This window comes from Tupaia chinensis, unplaced genomic scaffold (genome assembly GCF_000334495.1).
Source record: "Tupaia chinensis unplaced genomic scaffold, TupChi_1.0 Scaffold000671_1, whole genome shotgun sequence".
Taxonomy (NCBI): Eukaryota; Metazoa; Chordata; class Mammalia; order Scandentia; family Tupaiidae; genus Tupaia; species Tupaia belangeri.
Window position 1 is genome coordinate 314,398 of NW_006160193.1, and position 13,147 is coordinate 327,544.

Genomic DNA, 13,147 nt, shown 5'->3' on the forward strand with positions numbered 1-13,147 from the left:
GTATCTCGGGGGAGTTTAGGCGCCCTATAGCAAAAACCTCTCCAAAAAAAAAAGTGAAACTGCTATAAAATTGCTGCATGTGATGCCCAGCTCTGTTTTTTTTTTTTAAGAAAAGTCAAGTGACTGACCTTAATAAGTATATATAAAATGTTAATTTGGTAAAGAATATTGAGTTCTTGGGAACCAGCAGTTAGCGTAATGGCTATGTCGCTGGACTCCCACATAGTCAACCACAGTTTGCGTCCCGGACCCGGTGGCTTAGAACTCAAGCCGGGCGCAGGTGCATGCGTGCCCAAGATCCTGAGAGGAGAATGGAGGAGAAGGAATTGCAGCGTGACCATCCCCCCTGGGGAGTGATTTCTCACTTTCTGTCTGTCTCCCTGTCTCTGTCTGTCTGGCGAGCGCACGCGCCCTATAGTGAAAACCTCTCCAAAAACAAACAAAAAGAATATTGAGTTCCTGAAGTTTTGATTTACTGTCAGTATCAGTTTACTTTAGAATAAAATAGAACAATCTATCTGTAATATAAGGTATAAGTTGATGCACCATTTTCCCAAAAGAACATACTAACAAAGCAGATAGTGGGAACAATACCCAACCTAACTGTAAACCATGTAGGCTGGAGGTGAAAATCAAATGGCCAATTGAAATCTTTTTTTTTTTTTTCTTGAGAGGTTTTTGCTGTAGGGAGCATGCACTCGCCAGAAAGACAGAGACAGAGAGAGAGTGAGAAATCACCCCCCAGGGGGGATGGCCACGCCACAGTCCCTTCTCCTCCATTCTCCTCTCGGGATCTTGGGCATGCATGTACACGTGCCCGGCGTGAGTTTTAAGCCACCGGGTCCAGGATGTGAACTGCGGTCGACTACGTGGGAGTCCAGCGACATAGCCATTACGCTAACTGCTGGTCCCGCCAATTAAAATCTTTAATGTTGTTAGTTTTCTATCATATTATATAAAATACTATTTTTAGAAGTTTTTTATATTTTCATATTTAACATTTTATGAAGTAATTCTTTTTATTTTAAATGTCATTGAGTTGCTTTTTGAGTAACCTGGTTTTATGTACATATAATCTTTTTTTTTTTTTTAATGGCAAAGGTTGTGGTATGAGAGTGTGTGTGCATTTGTGAGTGCATGCGAGAGAGAGAAGGTACACCCCTCCATGGCATATTCCTTGTTCATCCAGTTCTCCATCTCTTTGGGATCCTGCATATGTGTGCACATGCTGCAATGTTTTTGAAGCCCTGGGATCTGGACTTGAACCCCAATTGATCATGTGGGTTCTAGTTTCCTCTGTGCATTGTATAACCTCTGTCTAAATTGTGAGAGACAAATACTTGACCCTCCATGACCTTTTTTTGGGAGAGTTTTTTCTTTTTGCTATTGGGCACATGTACTCGCCAGAAAGTCAGAGACAGAGAGATAGAAAGTGAGAAATCACCCCCCAGGGTGGATGGCCATGCTGTAATCCCTTCTCCATCATTCTTCTCTTGGGATCTTGGGCACGCACACACATATACTCAGTGTGAGTTTAAGGCACTGGTTCTGAGACTTGAACCACGGTCGGCTACAGGGAGTTCAGCGACATAGCCATTATGCTAACTGCTGGTCCCCCGTAACCTTTTCTGATGCTATAAGCTGTTAATTTAAAAGGGCTACTTTTGAACAACTGTATTCCCATAGCTCATTACTATGTTTTTTGAAGAGCAGTAATTATAAGACTTCGAAATCTGTTTCATTGGAAAGTTTATCCTATATCACAGTGCTTATTTATGTAACAGTAAGTGCAAATGCCCTATTGCAGCAAACCTCTTAAAAAAAATGTTAGGGGCCACCAGGTGTTGTAGTGGTTAAGGCACTGGACTATCACATGGCTGACTGCAGTTCAGTCCTGGACCCAGCAAGCAGCTTGAAACACACGGGGGGTGTGTGTGCATGTGCTCAAAATTCCAGGAGGAGAATAGAGGAGGAAAAGGGGTTGTGGTGTGGCCATCTTCCCTAGGGGGTGTTTTCGCACTTTTTCTCTCACTGTCTCTCTCTTTGGTGGGCATACATGGCCTATGGCAAAACCCTTAAAAAACCAAAAAAGACAGGTAAGTATTTTTGTAAGTTCAATTTCATATTACAGTGTTCTAACATGATTAAGGTGCCTGTGATGAAATTAATTTAACCTGGCATTTTGTTGACATTGTCATGTTGATAAAATCTTGGCTTTAGAAAAAGAATTAAGTTTTCTTTTTTATAGAAATCTCTTAAAAATAGTCTGGCATCTGTAGAATTTGTTTTGTTTTTGTTTTAGATTGATATTTTGTTTGCACGATTAGCACTGCAGACTATTCCAGAAGATTTGGACCTCCGAGATGACAGTCTGCTTAAAAATTTAGATATAAGATGCATAAGAAGTCTTAATGGTATGTTAAAGCCTACATTTTTTTATATAGTTGCAGTTTTTGTCAATTATGAGAGGACTTCACAAAGTTCATGGAAAAATGGAATTAAAAGTACATGTTTATTCTGGCACAAAAATAATGGGTATCCAGGCATAGTAATTTTTGTAATAACACATTTTCCATGAACTTTTTAAAGATCCTTTGTATTAAATCTTTTTAACTCAGATTTTGTAATGAAGAAGCTTTTTATAATCCTTTTGTTACTCCATAGTGAATAGGATAAAATAGATTGTTGTGTAATAGTCTACAGATTTTTTTCTTCTGTCATTAGTGGTACTTGGGCACTTAGAAAGACATTGACATTTGTACTATACTGCTACTGGTTTATGTTTCACTGTGTAACTCTCATATCCTGATACTTTTTTGTGATGCTGTCGATTGTTAGTTCAAAAGGACTACTTTTGAGCAATTTCATATTTAACATAGCTTGTTGCTTTGTTTTTAAAGTACGATTCTTGGAAACCCAAGTGAATTGAATCTCTTCAGAAGAAAAGTTTTAATTTTAAGTTGAAAGTTTAAAATTAGACTAGTTATAGTTTAGTTTCTTTGTTTTAGGTTAGTGTTTGTGATAAATGCTTTAAGGATTTGTGTGTGTGTGTGTGTGTGTGTGATCGCTTTGTTGAATTAACATTACTGTTGTATCAAATAAAAGTTTTTATTTAATTTGATGTCAATCTTAGAACATTTAGAAGTATTATCATTAAACTTTTGATGATTTAATGTTCTGTTTTTTTGCTCCTATTAATCAGGTTGCAGGGTAACAGATGAAATTTTACATCTAGTACCAAACATTGACAACTTCAGGTTAACTCTGAGAGCTATCAAACTGTGGGCCAAACGTGAGTTCAGAATTTATTGGCTAGCTTATTAAAAATGTTTAAATTTTTGTTCGGCACTAACTTATCTTTTTGCTTTTCCCTTACCAACAGGCCACAACATCTATTCCAATATATTAGGTTTCCTCGGTGGTGTTTCCTGGGCTATGCTAGTAGCAAGAACTTGCCAGCTTTATCCAAATGCAATAGCATCAACTCTTGTACATAAATTTTTCTTGGTATTTTCTAAATGGTATGTGTTTAGATTATATTAAAATAAAATTGATTATAGACACTGAAGTTTAGTCTTATTTCTATGACATTTCTGCAGCTGGTCTCAGAGTCAAAGTAGATGATGTATAGCCATGTAGGTAGCCTTGGGCAGTCACACTGACTATAAAGTGGCAAACGTAAACCCTGTTTCTACTCCCTACTTTTGCCAGAATAGCAAAACTGATTCTGTCTGTACTTGCGTGAACCTACCCCCCCAATAAACTCTGAATTTTACCTTTAACATCTGCTAAAATCCTTATTGCTAGGCCGGAATATCAGTTACTTTTGGATAAAACTTACACATACTGCCTCTATCACTCTTTTAATTCACTCTTCTGATTCTAAATTTATAGGCCTTTGTTTTTCATAAATATTTTTTACTTTTAGTTGTTTACTTATCTTTAGTATAATATTAAAATTTTAAATTTTATAAGATTTTTAAGAATAAATTAATATTAAGTGCTTGAAAAAGTGCAATTTCAATTTATTTAGTTAATTTTTTAAAATTTAACCAGAGAGACACAGACAGAGAAGGAAAAGTGAGAAAGCAAGCTACTGGGTCCAGGACTTGAACTGCAGTCGGCCTTATGGGAATCCAGCACCTTTAACCACCACGCCACCTGCCAGCCCCGAAAAAGTGCAGTTTTTGATACTTTCGAGATTAGTTATTAACCTAGGCTAGGAGAGATTCTTTGTTAAATTTCTTTATTTCAAGATGTCCACACTTGTCAGCCCTGATTTCTTTTCTTTCTTTTTTTTTTTGGAGAGATTTTCACTGTAGGGCGCAGACAGAGAGAGACATAGAGACAGAAAGCGAGAAATCCCCCCCCAGGGGGGATGGTCACGCCGCAATCCATTCTCCTCTCGGGATCTTGGGCACGCACGCACACGCGCCCGGCGTGAGTTTTAAGCCACCGGGTCCAGGACACGAACCGCGGTCGACTACGTGGGAGCCCAGCGACATAGCCATTACGCTAACTGCTGATTCCCAGCCCTGATTTCTTTTAAGAAGAGTGAGATAAAAGAATATTGCCTTTTCATATTTGTTGCTCTGGCCCAAAAGTTGAGGGTTTTTAATCTAATTGATCTTTAAGATAAATTTTTTATCCCTAACCCTGCCAATTCCTGTCTCTTCTTCTTCTTCAAAGAGTTGTTCTTTTCTAGTAATTGTATGAAAATTAGAGCTATTTAAAATGATTTATAATTTAGAACTGTGCCACACTTTTTGTACACATTCTGCTGTTCTGGGGTTTGATAGCACTTAAATCACACATAATCATTTATGGTAAGATTAAAGAATTTCAGAATGTCTCTTAATGCTACACATACATAAGTAAACAGTATTTTAAAGAAGCTAACCTTATCAGGACGTCACGTTTCCTATTTTTTCTTTCTTCCATAAAGGGTTGAAGTTAGCTGATTTATAGAATGCATCTTGAAAACATGCTCATGTCCCAGAGTTTTACTACACTTATACATGTGTTTCATCCATTAAGTGATGAAATAAAGAAACTTTATAATTAATTTTTATAATTATTGAAATCCCCCTGGCTGTAATCAGAAGTAACTTTTCACAGTTGTTTTTGGTTAGAACTAGTATTAAACAAGGATTTTTGTCTTTCAAAGGGGATTCATCTTGTTAATGTGAACACATCAGATGTCTTGAGATGTTGCTTTTTTATTTAAATAATGCTTTAACAGCTCTTTGAGAGGCAGAGAAAATGTTTAAGCTAATTTTGTAGTTAGAGAAGTATTTTAAGTAGTATGATGACAACAGAAAGGACTAAAAGTTTATATATATCAAAAGAGCAGAATTAATAAAGAATCACATTCACAAATGCTGTATGTTTAACAAAATACGTTTAGATGGTAATATCCAATAGTCTTATCAAGTGCTACAATCTTTTTAAACAGGGAATGGCCAAATCCAGTGCTATTGAAACAGCCCGAAGAATGCAATCTTAATTTGCCTGTATGGGACCCAAGGGTTAGTGTATTATTTTTTCCCCTACAAATTCACATTGTGCAATGACAAGTACAAATCATCTGCATAAACTCCAGAGAGAGTTCCAGACTTTTATGTATGAGTGGACAAGTCCATATTACACTTTCTTTTAGATAACCTCAACTATAATAGTACTCTGACGTGAGAAACATACTTATTGTACCCCGTGAACCACATTTAATTGTACATAGTTTTCAATACAGATTTCACTGACATTTTTATTCTATATAGAACTACCTTGTAAGTTCAAGATGTGTGGGCATTTGTGCTTAAATAAAAGGATACTAAAAATCCATGTTTTTTTTTTTTTATTTGATCTAAGTTTTATTTGATCTAAGTTTTTTATTGAAATTGGGTTGGTGTAGGAAAGCTGTTTACACATGGCAGATAACTTCTAAGCAGTATTACATAATTACAGTGATGTAAGAATTGGTTTAGTTTTTTAGACATTATGAATATATGGTTGGCTAAAGAAGAGCTTCCATTTGGTTTCTTGGGAAGTTACACCTTTTACTCCATACTCTTTTTAACTGTTAACATTCACTTTATTAATTTTTTCAAAGAGATTTAGTTTTGAATTTATTCTGGGTTTATGTAATCCTATTTTTTAAAAAATAATTTGTTAATCTTAGTTACACTATCAAAAATTTTGTTTTCAATTTCTGTTGAATCACATCAAGTTATGTGTTTTTATAATTCTCAAACCTTAAGTCATTTAATTGTGGAGAATCTGAGTGTATGATTTCCTTTGTGGAAATACGCCACTTATTAGTGTATAGGTGAACAGTTAGTAAATTGTTCCATTGTTATCTCCTTTAATTATATTAACATGGCTAATGTAGTAACATATGTTAGGATAATACAGCTTCACCATGTGTTAATAAGCTTAAACTTCTTATTACTTAAGGGTATATTAAATAGTAAGTTTCCATCTTGTTTAAAATTTTACATAGAACATATCGTAGCTTGATGTCCCTGTAAGTGTAATTTTGTGTGTGTCCCCACCCATTTCTGTTGTAAAAATGAATAGGTACCTAAGTGGAACCTTTTTTTTTTTTTTTTTAATACCCCATCAGGCGCACTATTTCTAGTAAGGTTTCCCAAATACACCCAGATTATTGAATCAGATCATCAGCATAGACTAAATCTCTTGATTCTATAAGGAATTCCTATAAAGATGATGTTTGCTTACTGCTTTTTCTTTCTCAACTCCAGCTATGAATGAAATAAAATTTAATCATTGGTTCAGTTTAACAAGGGGTTAAAAGTCCAATTATCTGTTGCATATGTACTTGAAGAAACTGATTGGCTGTTGTTGTATGTAGGTAAACCCCAGTGATAGGTACCATCTTATGCCTATAATTACACCAGCATACCCACAACAGAACTCCACGTACAATGTGTCCGTTTCAACACGGATGGTCATGGTTGAGGAGTTTAAACAAGGTAAGTGTTATCCTTATGCTCTCCTTTATACACGAAGGATTTACATACCATTGTAGACCCAGTAGTTAGCTTTACAGTTAGATTGAAGAAAGCATTGACCTGTTGATTACAGTATATATTTGAGAATTGACTTGAAAAGATTTAATTGCTTTCGGCAGTTATTTTGGATTATATATGGTTGAAGGATTAACCAACACTTAAAACCATTATCTTTGGCCAGGCCATTATGGGCTTGTTTGTGCTATACCATTGCCTTATAAAATTATAAAATACTAATTTTGTCTCTACTGGGTGACAGCTGAGATGTATATCAGGCTGTATACTACTGGAAAAACCTTTGGACAAGATTAGGACTCACCCTCCAATTGTTTTGGGAGAACTCACCTTTTTCAAACTTAGATGTACTATTAATTTGAAGTTACAGCTGTTACTAAGACATCTTTGAGGGAGGTAACTGGAGTATTGTTTAATTTGACTCAGAGCAGTCAAGGAAGTAGAATCAGCTATAGGACTACCAACCTTAGATTTAAAAGTTGAAATTCTTACTGTCTAAAGGCGATCTTCAAGAAAAGGTTCCTTTACCCCTTTAGAAACAGCAGGAAACATGATTTGAGAAGGGCAAGAAACAAAGTATATGGGAAATTTTTCCTTCTCAGGTAACTGCAGTGCTTCAGTTTTGAGAAGGTCATTCTATGAGCATGGCATTTTAGAATAATGGTACTTTACCAGAAACCTGGCTCTCAAAAAAATCCTCCAGCTTTATTGGAAAGTGTGTACGTATGTAAGAATAACTCTAAAATCATAAACTTTATTAAATGATGGTTTTAGGATTATAGTGAATGCATGTGGTATGTTTAATTTTTAAGATTATTTAAAATTCTAGATGGAAGTATGCAAACATTTTAATATGTTTTTAATTTAGGTCTTGCTATCACAGATGAAATTTTGCTGAGTAAGGCAGAGTGGTCCAAACTTTTTGAAGCTCCAAACTTCTTTCAAAAGTACAAGTATGTATTTTAAGGCATGTTGGACATGTTGCTCTCTTAAAGTAATGGTTTAATGGTAGCATATATGACATCATTTTTTGCTAGGCTAACATAGTTTTAGATTTTCCTTTATTTATAGAACTTACTGTCACAAAGGACATACTGTTTTTAGTAAACTCATTTTCCCTTTGTGAAGGTACTGTGTAGCTCATACTGTTTAGCTGTCTGATCTAACTGGACTCCCACTGTCTTTGGTAGCAGCATCATTCTTTAGGTGCACCTCAGTCATGCCCAGAACAGTCGATCGGTATACTTTGACAAATGGTGAACTGTTAAAATGTGTAGTTAATATTTCTTTATTAAGAAACTAAATATTTTTGACTAATGCTGGAAGTTTGTTTTTCATAAAGATTCTTTCTAACTTAGACAAAGCTAATAAAGTGTCAGTATATGGCAAGTTAAATGTTTTCGATAGTAACAGGGCATTATTGGCCTCCCGTTTCCCCTCAGTGTTTATAAATTTCTTCAAGTATTTCTAGAAATAGTTTTCTTGGGATATTTTTGGGCGTAATAATTCTTACTCTAATGGTTTTCATACAATCCTTGGTAGGTTAAAAGCCTCATTAATTGTGTTGATTTTGATGAAAAAAAAATGTAAGCTATAATAAATCTTACTTTAAAAACAAAAACACGGATTTGAATTTTATTTGCCCTGGACTGAAAATATGCCAAAGTCCCACCTAACTTTTTTTTTTTTTATTATTATTTTTTTTTAATGTTTGGAACTTTTCTGACCACTTGATTGTGTGTTGGATTGTATCTTGTAATAACCTAAGCAAGATTGCTTTATTCTATTTCCCCAATTAAAAACAAGAATGATGACCTTCATGATGTGTCTGTGTTTTGTTTCTGTATCTTTTGCATGAAAAGGCAATAATGGAGCCAGCTTAATTGTTGTGTTCTGGGAGCACTATGTTGTCAGTAAAAATTTAAAGAGCATAATATGGAATACTTTTATTATTCCTCATAATTGTGCTTTCCACTAGGCAGGTAATTAAAAAAAAATCAATGTTGAGAAATATCTTTGAACATTTAAAATAATAAGCATATATACTGTTACTTTTAAACTACAATATAAAAGAAACATAATTACACATAAGGAGAAGAATCAAGGACTTGATCTTATAGAAAAGTATCAGCATCTCTTGATTTATGATAATCAAAGATGAAACTAGGTTCATTCTTTTTCCTGTCTCTGTTCCTTGTAGAAATATGAGAAGAGGAAAGTGAAATTCTTGAAAAAAAAAAAACCTTCTTTGTTGACTTTAAGAAAGATGAATGTTGAAATCGAACCAATGATAGTGTCATTTAATTTGAATAAATTTACATTATTAGAACTCTGGCGCTTTTAAAAGATTTGCTTAATGCCTCTTTTAAATTATACCTAAATCTTTGCCAGATAGTACCCAAAGGTCTTGGATTGAATGAAATACTACACAGTACTACTCTCCTTACTGAATTTTCTGAAACAGATCTTTATGTATCAAAAATAACTTTAATTAAGCATATTAGATGTAAGAAAGGAAGTAGTGACAAACAGGAAATTGATTACCAGGTAAAATTAATTTTTAGCCAAGTGTCGTGCGAGAACTATGAGAGCATGACATTGGGCTAAGTTAATCTTCTCTAAATTTTATTTATATTTTTAACTTTCTCCAAACATTTTGCTCCTTAAGGTACAGTGATAATCGATTATGATTAAGCTTTTAGAGGTATTCACAGATTGGAATCTTTTTCAATATATCCTCTTGAAATGTTTCCAAAGATTGGTCATACAACAGAATTGAAATTCTTTGTTTTCCCTTGAGTCAAAATTGGTTGATCCACATTTGAAGTATATTCTAAAAGTATTGCCATTTAGTATGTGTAAGATTTTAAATTGTGGGAAATAATACCTATCATTCTTGAAAGGGGAAATTTCAATTATTTTAAAAAGCATACTAATCATCTACCTCCCCTCCCCAATCAGTGTTCCTTAAGAAGCAGTAACATTATTTTGTGAAATTTCTTAGTGTTCTAAGAAAATATTTTTTATATTTCCCCTTTAAGATACTCAAGTCAAAGCTTTTGTAACTAGTAGTAAAATCTGGAACATTGGGAAGTGTGAACACTTATTTCAGGTATTATGTTTCACTAGAAAACGAGCAAGAAAAGATACGAGGAAAGACACAACATTCTCTTAAGGTGTAAGATTAAGTTACAGTTTAACAAGTGTGTATTTGTAATTTACCTTTAAAATTTGTTTAAAAACTTTGAAAATACTGAAATACAGCTTTTTATCCTGAATTTCATATATTTTTCAGTGTATGTATCTGAGCTGTGATTTTCACAGATAAAATAATGAGGCAAAACAGCCAGGAAACCTACTAACCTTTTTTTGTAAATAGCTATTAAATAGTATAGTAAATTAGGTATTATTTAATTAAATAGATTAAATAATCTCAGGGCTTTTTACATAGATTTTAATTTATTGGGAATACATTTTTATGTTAAGTTTTTACTGGAAACTTCAATTTTTGGGAAGTCATGACGTATTTTTCTATGCAAAAAGTGTCCCCAACTCCCCCTATGACCCAGTAGTTATCTTTAAATTAGGAAAAAAGTTTAACAGCATTAGCACTTTAACGTGTCTAATGGAGGTATTTGGGAATCTTGAACAGGATCATATTTCTTGGTAAAACAAATAGAAGTACCACTTGGTTTCTGCGCTCTGATAAAGAGCTTAAGAATTCAGTACTAGTTCTGGTTTTTAAAATATAAAAATGAAAAAAGAAAGTTGGGATTTTGTTTTTAATTTTTTGGATGAGTCTGCTGTGTAAATGAATTCCTATTGACTCATGTACATAGCTGCAGGTTGTTTCTATTAAGCTTCCTATTGCATTTTATCTCTATTAGTTCAATTTTGCTTAAATGTAACAATAAAGGGCATTTAACCCTACCATATATACTTGTTAGAAGTTTTTTAAACACTTTTACTTATATGTAAATATATATGTTTATGCCTAAACAGTGTACAAAAGTAGATAACCACCCTCCCCCTTCAGTAAGCATCAAAGTTGAATTCTAGGGTTTAACACTTTGAATTGTCAGTAAAATGTATGTTCAAATGCATTGCATATTTTGCCTTTGTAAATAGAGAACATTGTGCATTACTGGAACTTATGGAAGTCTCAAGTGGGTCATTCTGAATACCATTTTATTTTAGCATGGTGAAGGGTGATTTAGACAGTGGGAAGGTTTTGTACCTGTGCTAGGTGAACCCGATCAACTTTGTGTGCTTGAGTTTTATACTTTGTTGTCTGATGTCATAAGTTGCTGTACTTTTGTGAGAACTCTGCTCATTTCTTTTCCCCTTTATTTTTATTTTTTTTTTAAAGTCGGTTAATCATTTTAATGTCTTGGACCTAGAAATCTGGTTACCGAGCTTGTTAGGATTTTGTTTAAAAGCATGTAGGGCTGTGAGTATGGGTTTCTGTGCATATAAAATTTACAAGCTTTTAGTGCTTTTACGTGACACTTCTTTTGGGTCATCTGTGCTTGCTCTGTGTATTTGGCTTGTTCCAAATAATGCTGAACAAATTAAACTGTTTAAGTATTGGTTTATATGGATTTGAACTTCATATTCACCTATCTGTACACGTTTTCTCACACACAGAAACAAACACAGACATACACACATACACACACTTGGACATCACAATACCTCTGTCAGCAAGACAGGACTGTTAACCAGTTTTATAGGTGATGTACACATGTCTTAGACTTGTCTGGGGTCACATAGCTATGATGAATTGGAACTATTTTTCAAATACTTTGTGAGCATAATTAATATTCTGTTTTAAGGGAATATGGTTTTAAAAAGCTTTTATTTTATCAAACCTCAGAAGCTTTGCCTAAAACGCACTTTTTACTTCTTTTTTGCTAAAGTATTCTGTTTTTTGAACTGTGGTTGGTAGTTTTTTGCTAAAGTATTCTATGTTTTTTAAACTGTGGTTGGTAGTTTTTTTCTGGGTCTAGGTCGTACTATTGGATAGAAACTTGTAAATTTTGACAGAAAACATTAGAAAGGTTTCAGACTTTGAGAAGAGTGATTTTAAATATTTGGTCACAGTGCCATTTTCCAAATTACTATGCTATATTAGAGAATGATGTTAGTTTGCTTTCTTTTGAGGTAAAGTTCCTGTTGTGAAATTTAGTTCCCAATGCTTCTACAGTCAATACTGTAGAGGCTATATTAGACTGAACTTTTAATCTTCAATTGAATTATAGTAATTATGTTTCCGTTGTTAATACAGTGTGTTTTTAAAAAAGACTAAAAATAGGTATTGGTTATGATGGTATTTTCCGAAATTAAAACCTGACTTTTCTCTGAATGGAATTGAATTTTGAATAGAAATCAGATTTCTTTGTTACTTTCATGTTAGTGATGTCTGTTTTTTTGTCATAGAAATCTATACTATTGGGGAAAAAAATCACAGGTCCTAACTTCAGTATTCAGTTTAATTTTCTCTGCCATTCAATTTGAATTAAAAAAAGCATGATGTGTTTGTACTGTTTTTCAAGTTAATGTTGTAATTTGTATATTTAGTGCTCATGTTTGTAGCCAAAGCCCTGGTGTTTTATTTCCATGAAAACATTTTTGCTTTGGTAGATTATATTTTAATAAGCAATTCTAATTTAATAGGTAGAGTACTCTATTAGAGTTATTGAACAAAATTATTAGTTAATGTTTATCCAGCCTTCTTGAGTTGAGGTGTTTGTTTTTTTTTGGCACATATTTATAAGATAACTCTCTTTTTCAGAACAATTAAGCTTGCCAGTAGTTAGAAACATATGGAATTTATCTTATTCTGTACATTGAGATTGCAAGTCGTCCTTGTTGATATTGATCTGTAAGGAAGCTTATTGCATTATGGTTTTAATATCCAGCACAAAGCACTTAAATAAAATAAATAGCATGTTGTCTTTATCTTCAAAGGCATTATATTGTACTTCTAGCAAGTGCACCAACAGAAAAACAACGCCTAGAATGGTGAGTAAAAGATTAGACTTTCTCAAAAAAAAAAAAAAAAAAGAATCAGAACAGTAGGAGATAGGAAGAAGTCCGGA

At 33.7% G+C, this 13,147-nt stretch overlaps 1 protein-coding gene across 5 annotated transcripts in view; it reads left to right on the plus strand.

The window, feature by feature from the left end:
• PAPOLA (poly(A) polymerase alpha) overlaps window positions 1-13,147 on the plus strand; it is a 74,492-nt gene that overhangs the window by 27,643 nt on the left and 33,702 nt on the right. For all 5 annotated transcript variants that reach the window (XM_006159971.3, XM_027776379.1, XM_006159969.3 and 2 more), the window contains exons 7-13: window positions 2,303-2,414; window positions 3,203-3,292; window positions 3,383-3,521; window positions 5,456-5,528; window positions 6,872-6,992; window positions 7,915-7,999; window positions 13,017-13,070. In XM_006159971.3, the coding sequence (XP_006160033.1) occupies window positions 2,303-2,414; window positions 3,203-3,292; window positions 3,383-3,521; window positions 5,456-5,528; window positions 6,872-6,992; window positions 7,915-7,999; window positions 13,017-13,070 (674 nt within the window). The remainder of the gene's footprint in view (window positions 1-2,302; window positions 2,415-3,202; window positions 3,293-3,382; window positions 3,522-5,455; window positions 5,529-6,871; window positions 6,993-7,914; window positions 8,000-13,016; window positions 13,071-13,147) is intronic.